General features: G+C 35.8%; 1 protein-coding gene across 1 annotated transcript; it reads left to right on the top strand.

The window, feature by feature from the left end:
* Positions 1–4219: 4219 nt before the first annotated feature.
* Positions 4220–6032, top strand: LOC138865195 (putative nuclease HARBI1). Its single transcript, XM_070134588.1, has 3 exons — positions 4220–4285; positions 5408–5594; positions 5791–6032. Exons 1-3 carry the CDS (start codon positions 4220–4222, stop codon positions 6030–6032), a joined length of 495 nt encoding a protein of 164 aa, XP_069990689.1.
* The last annotated feature ends 1587 nt before the right edge of the window (positions 6033–7619 follow it).

Here is a 7619-nt window from a genome sequence, read left to right as displayed (position 1 = left end):
AATTTGAGATATATGAGAGAAACATTTATATACATAGATAATTTGAAAGAGAGAGAGAGAGAGAGAGAGAAATACACACACATAGATAATTTGAGAGAGAGAGAGAGAGAGAGAGAGAGCTCTGCTGCTGATACAAAACTAACATTAAATCCAAAATTTTAGACCCTTAACTATGTTATATTAAATGTAAAAGAAATTCAATGAATATTTTGTTTTTCTGAAAGAAATAATAAAATGACCCATAAACATGTCCATAATGAAACTGAATTATTGACTCGGTAGCGTCTGGATGAAAGAGAAAGAGAGAGAGAGAGAGAGAGACAGATAGATAAATAGAGAGAGATATATATATATATATATATATATATATATATAAAGAGAAATAGAAAGTTGAAAGGTTACAAATATATATAGATAGAGAGTATGAAAGAGAGAGATATATATATATAGAGGGATATATAGAGAGAGAGAAAGAGAGAGAGAACTAAAAAAGGAGTGCGAACATTAGAGGACAGGGCGATCACGTCCCACAAATGGTACCCAGGGGCCTTCCCGCACTCGCCTAATATAAACATATTGTCCAGACGTTCACGCGAGACTCAAACTCGAAGGTAGACTCAGCAATTTCGATTTTAACTTCTTATATTTGGTTTTTCTTTTTTTTTTTCTTTTTTTCTGTATAATGGACACTGTGTTGTGTGTTCGTGAGGTAGTTTCGTGCGGTATTATTATGATAATTGTTTTTTTTTTTCGTCTCAATGATAGGGGAGTTTCCAGTCGATTTCGGTCGTCTCGTGTTCGTTATAGTAACGTTTAAACATTTACTTATACAGAACTGCCTCTGTTTGTCCGCTGTGTTTATAAATATACTTAATCTTTCGACTTTGTTTATGCGTAGGTGTATCAATAAACCCACAAAGCTTTCACCATAACAGATCACAGGAAAATAGTAATCTTGTTACTGAGGAAAGTTTAATATCCGGATGGGTACGGAAGCCATAAGAGCGAGACGGAAAAATTGTTCGAGAAAAGGATTTACTTTTAAGGAATCATACTGTTAGGACGTAATATATGTAAATATGATTTCGTGTCGTACGGTAGAAATTCTAGGTCCGTGTGCGCAATGCAAATAGTTTCATTTAAATAAGTGAAACTCGGGATTCACTTTGAATGGGCTAGATTTATTGTTCTTGATATCTGTCTGCATCAATCAACGTGATCTTGCATGTATAATAACTCTTAACAATGGAAAAAGAGGTAGTCTGAGGATTAAAGATACATTTGTTTCATTTCTAGGATATATATCTGGTATGACAAGAAAGAGACAGAAAAGGTAAAATCCATTATCTATACGAAGGGCAATAATCCTTATAAATGGATAGCGCATAATTTCAATTCCATCCTACGTCTACTCTCAACCTCCCCCTCCCCTCCTCTCCCCAACTCCTCCCTCATCCCCCCCCCCCTGCCCCTCCCCTTCTCCTACATTTCTGAGCGTTTTTTATAAGATATGGCTGACAAATCCAATTGAAGCTGACTCTCAAAAAAAAAAAAAAAAAAAAAAAAAAAAAAAAATATAAATAAATATATATAAATATATATATATAAATATATATATATATAAATAATGTTAATAAAACAAAAATTAAGAGACATAAAAAGAAAAGAAAAAAAAGAAGAAAAAACACGACCACCACCGTCAATCAACTTGTCTCCCCGTATTAATCGGCCATCTTTGTTCTGTCATTTCGGGCGAAGGAGAGATAAATCGCAGCGACAGAAGACATCACGAATCGAGCTCGGGGGAAGAAAGTGACAAACGGCGGAGAGGATTCCCCCAACCCCCACCCAACCCTACCCCCCTCCCTCCTCCTCGTTCATTGTTTTACCTTCATACTGATAGCTTAACGATGGTATAGCATGGCATAAATTTGATGGTATGATCATGATAGTCCCTATACGAAAGGGATATGATCGCATCTTGAGAGTATAATGGTATATCAACGCTTATTCTATGAGTAACAGCTGGCGATGCGACCTCTCCTACCCCCCCCCCCCTCCTTTCTTCTCTGCTCTGCCGTAATAATCATAAGAGTGTCTTTTAAATCATATAAAAGTATCTCGATAATGAAAGTATAGCAATAATCATGACGATAATTAATGGAAATATTATGAGAAGAATGACATACAATTCCTACCTTTGCACTTCCGTTCCTTTTTTTCGGCTCTGATCTTGATAATAAGAGCCATAGTACCTTGAAATTGAAATCAAAACAACATCTAGATAAAGGGAGAATAATGGTATGTAAATAATGGTATAATAGTATCTTAATAGGCTAATGGTATCGTTATACGTTATATTTCCATTTCTCTGCATACTAAATCCCTCCTTTATTTTTTTCTCTATAGATTTATTCTTTCTTGTAGTTATTATCGTCGTTATCGTTATCTTGTCACTGTAATTGGGACTATCATTTTCATTATCGTTACCATTATCACGATCGTCACCGTTATCATCATTATTATTATTGTTGTCATCTCTACCATTATTTGTTACCAGTAGCTGTAGTAGTTATTGTTGTTTTACTAGTAATAGTAACATTGCTATTATATACATGTTATTGTCATCACAATAGTAATAGCGGTACATTATTGACGTTGTGGTTAACATTACTCTCGGCATTATTTGAAGTAAGCAGCAGCAGCAGCATGTATACATGCACACACACACACTCACACACACACACACACATTTATATAATATATATATATATATATATATATATATATATATATATATATATATATATATATATAATATACTTGTATACATGTGTATATATATATAGACACACACACACACACACACACACACACGCGCGCGCGCGCGCGCGCGCGCAAGCACGCACGCACACAAAACTTCTCTTGTAAATATATAAAAGAAGAAAAAAGAAACGCATATACAAAATTTCTGGCGCCCATGATTATTCGCGAATTCATATCATGCCAGTAACGTGAGGACTTTCAAGCAAATACGTATGTTTTAGATCGTGTCATTTTTGCATTTTTGGTAAAAACTTAATAATCGGGTTGTCGAGTTATTAAGCCTTTGTGAGTGATCATTCACTCTAATCATACATTATTCCCTAACAGCAGTACTTACCATATTAGTGTTGGTGGCAATAACGTAGTTTATCACCCAGTTACACATAGTTTACATAGTGTCCGAGGTTTCAACAAGGACATTTTTCTTTCTCTTGTTTTTTTGCACACACGTGTTATGAGCATCAAATAAGGAACTGCAAACTGATATAAAACTCTGTTGGATATTCTGTCAATTCATAGAATTTAAACTTCCCGAGAGTTAACAAGTCATAACTGGACTACAGTTACTCTGTGTAAGATTATATATCCGAAACACTTGACTACTGTTGGTGCCATGGAACTGACAGTATTAAGAGGAATTTGACAACAATTCTCTAACATTACAACGCAAGAGGTTCAATCGACTAACATGGCAAAACTCAACTTACTGAATACTATTAAATACTCAACCTTCTAACTATTCCAACAGTATGCATACTATTTCAAGTTCGACTGAATGTACTACAGTAGGCGTTTTCAAACAATTTACTATATGTTGCAACTTACAAATAGAGATCAACTGAGGACAGTGGGTAATGTTCTGCGTACGATTTAAATTACCAGTGTCAAAATACTGCAGATGAACTTCCTGTCGACCAGCGTCAAGGGATGAGTGGGATATATATTTTACCAAAGTATGTTCTTAGTGGAGCATAGCTTGTTTAACACCTGGAACTCCTGCATTTAGGCTTGAAACTTTCGTTCTAATAGTTCCGGCTTTGCCTGGGTGGATGGCTGTCGTGGTCAAAGTTCGAGGATGTAAACACGGCCTCTGAACTACAACGTGAGCATGAGCCTAAATAGCCAAGGCATTGGTGATACTAGTAATAACAGAATAATGACAATGGCCACAATATCAGCAACTACAACCTTAACAACAATAAAAGTAACAAAAACAATCATAATGTAATGATAGGGTGAAGGGGCAATACTTAAATTCGTACTGGGCTTTGTAACGCACAAATGCAGCTGTATTGGGAACACTGCTACATGCCACTAACGGCCGTATTCACAATCGATGTGAACCCCTTTTGCGACGGGAGTTTGCGAAACCGATCGCTTTGTTGTACCCACAATGCGACGAAGGTCGGCGCTGATTGGCTCTCAGAACCTGAATTTGCGACCGAATATTGGAACAGTTGTATGAGCTCGTCGCCTGGTTATAGCCATGCGATGCTGCTGTGCGAAACACAATAATTACTGCAAATTACTTTTTTGACATACAAAAGTATTGTAATATACCGTAATCTATATAAAAGTATTATATGCAATACTGCAAGAAATGTAGTTTTGGAATCAAATACCCAAAAGTATGTACGAAAGAAATGTAGTTTTGGAAACAAATACCCAAAACTATATACGTAAATTCATCGATGGAATTCGAAACTTTTGTTGACATTTCTTCTGGCTGTGGAATAAGACCGCCTTTATTTTCTACGAACGCCTTCTCAAAAAAACATCGTTTTGGAGGTAAGTTCAAGTAAACGTTATAGTTCTGCAAGACTTGCATTGTGATTATTTAACTATTCAACCACTAAGAGGTTAACATCTACAGTAAATAATCCAATGTATATGCAAGGGTTTATTCATAATTCGGGATCAACCTGTGTGTAGGTAAAACATTTGTACCCGGACAATAGTTTTTAAGCAATAAATACATATTTTTATACCACAGAGCATTAACATAATGGTCTACAACTGAGGATGTAGGTCCACTGGCTAGTGCTGACAAAAACAATCCTCTTAAAATTGTAGTATTTATCATTGTTAAATTAACGTCTATTAACAACCCATTTAACTGAGGTGGAAAAAAAATATTGATAATAATAATAAATAAAAAAAATCATAGCATGGGCTATTGTACAGCCTTTATGAATATGCTCTACTTATGAAGTGCCTTATTGAAAATTATTTCTTTTGAATGTCCACAATTTCTCTTTCTCTGTCTTTTCCTCTCTCTCTCTCTCTCTCTCTCTCTCTCTCACACTCACTCACTCACTCTTACTCTTTCTCTCTCACTCACTCACTCTTACTCTCTTTCTCTCTCTCTCTCTTATCAAAAAATTATTGACAGTGTCTAGCATTATGGCAACTATTACCAGTTTCATTATAATTGGATAAATTATTCTGTAAATGTGATCTATGTTTTAGAACATACTCTAAGTTTCTAATTAGGCTATATGGTCACCTTGCAAATTCAGAGACAAATACATTATCTGATGTTAATTTATTCATGTAATATTTTAGAATGGATCATTTGCAGCTTCTGCAACATCTTGCTGCTTTGCAGAGAGCAGCCACAGTTGAAAGATATGTGATACATGATAGGATGAATCCTTTTCGATCCTACAACAATGAAGAATTCGTGGCAAGATACAGGGTGACTAAAGAGTGTGTCACTGAACTGCTTGAGACCATCAGACACAGTCTAGCAATAGTTCATAACAGAGGTGAGCATAATATATATCTGAATATGGAACATAATTTTTTCTCAAAATGTTCTAAAACTTCTAGTTCATTAAATCCACTTTTAAACACTTACTCATAAGTGTATAAATTAATACTTCGCTCCTTGCTCTTGCAAAATGTGTAGGCCAAATTCTATATATATATGTATATTATAAAATGACGTATTTTATTTCACAGGTAGCCCGAGCCCACCTCATCTTCAGCTGACCATAGCTTTGAGATACATGACAACTGGTAATTTTCAGCCGAGCATGGCTAACTGTTCAGGTGTGCCCCAGTCCAGCGTCAGTACATGTGTCTCAACTATTGCAGCCAGGCTAGCAGAACTGGCACCTAGGCACATCAGGTTCCCAGAGCCAAACAATGAAAAGACCATCATGAGCCAGTTTTCTGTGATTGCTGGGATGACTGGGTGGTAGATGGAACACACATTCCAATTAGAAGTCTTGGTGGAGTAGATGCTGAACTGTACCGATGCCGCAAGGGATTCTTTTCTCTGAATGTGATGGGTGTCTGTGATGCTTCCTTAATTTTTTTAACATATTGCAAACTGGCCTGTTAGTACCCATGATGCTCGTATTTTTAATGTTTCTTATAAGTGAGAAGCTGTGATCAGCCATTTACATAGACTTTCTGTTTGGGGGACAGTGGATATCCTTGTAGGTCCTACATTCTGACTCCTTTTAGTAATCATAGTACTGAAAAGCAGAGCATAATTCCTCCCATATCAGGACTTGGAATACTATAGAGAGAACATTTGCTGTCCTATCTATACCAATTTTATTCTTTATTTGTTCTTTATTTGTTTAATTTCTAACACACACACACACACACACACACTATATATATATATATATATATATATATATATATATATATATATATATATATATATATATATATATATGTCAATGCTGGTATTTGGTAATGATGGATTTTTCATATTATGGAGAACTATTGGGTATATTTCATAAAGTTTATACCATAAAGCCTACGCCAAACTGCCAGGACCAAGCTCGGAGAAGTCCATTCAAATTGCAGCTATTTTTATTACATATAAGTTTGCCAAATAAACAGGATTTTTTTTTTCAAATCGATAGGTGCTATCACAGATGTCAATGGGGATAACGCACCCTTTCTTTTAGCTTCCTTTAGATAACCAACCCAGTGCGAGGCCGAAGTTGCAACGCCCCAGGAAACTGTAGCCAGTCGCCCACTTTAGTTGGAGTTAACCCTGGAAGGATGATAGAGGTGGCCTCCATCTTGAGCGAATGGTTTAACCCAAAGTCAGGCCATCCAATGTTAAGGTAGTAGTAAAAGTGCAAGTTAGAGGAAGAGAGAGAGAGAAATAATAGTCACCAAATAAGGTGGGAAATTTAATGGCGCGAATATAAGGCTTGTTGCATGAAAGAGGCCTGATCGACGGATATTTATTATTCTAGTTCGGATATGTCCTATTACCTGATAATGTAATGTATATCCTTAGTTCGTACCATATGGCAGAGGTATGTATTCTTTATACATTCGACCATCTTGATCCTTTCATGCACGCGCAGCTCACGTTTAAGGAATTGTTTGAGAATATACTAAGGATTTTCAGTAAAATTCATCTAGTCATTTTAGAAGCATATACAGCGTTTTATTGAAGTAAACGAGATGCGAGGAGGGACCCCAAACATCCAGAAAATGGTGCGTTCCCTTTGTCAATGTTTGGATAAATATTTTACACATAAATGGCTCTGCCAATGCTTAGCCACAAAGGAGTCAATTTATAGATCTTGCGACCTCACTTTTCCTTTAAAAAGTGGGAAAACGCTTTTTTCTAATGCTATCAATATTAACACTTATTTTTGTTATAAACATAATTACTATATTGTTACTAACATTACTAACAACAGTATGAAATACTAGAAAATATCGAAAATTAAGAAAAAGGGTAAACAGGAGACAGGTTGTTCGCGTAATTAGCTTATTGATGACTTAGTACTTGTGGAGCCATCTATATG

The sequence above is a fragment of the Penaeus vannamei genome, chromosome 20 (assembly GCF_042767895.1).
Source record: "Penaeus vannamei isolate JL-2024 chromosome 20, ASM4276789v1, whole genome shotgun sequence".
In the NCBI taxonomy this organism is placed as follows: domain Eukaryota; kingdom Metazoa; phylum Arthropoda; class Malacostraca; order Decapoda; family Penaeidae; genus Penaeus; species Penaeus vannamei.
The sequence above is the reverse complement of the archived record's forward strand: the minus strand, read 5'-3'. Positions and strand labels throughout refer to the sequence as shown.

Excerpts from the sequence above, each read along its gene's own strand:
- LOC138865195 (XM_070134588.1), top strand. The coding sequence starts at position 4,220 with ATGCGACGAAGGTCGGCGCTGATTGGCTCTCAGAACCTGAATTTGCGA. Across the intron at positions 4,286-5,407 it reads GACCGAATATTGGAACAGTT|CTTCTGCAACATCTTGCTGC; the intron begins GTATGAGCTCGT and ends GATCATTTGCAG. Across the intron at positions 5,595-5,790 it reads AGCAATAGTTCATAACAGAG|GTAGCCCGAGCCCACCTCAT; the intron begins GTGAGCATAATA and ends TTTATTTCACAG.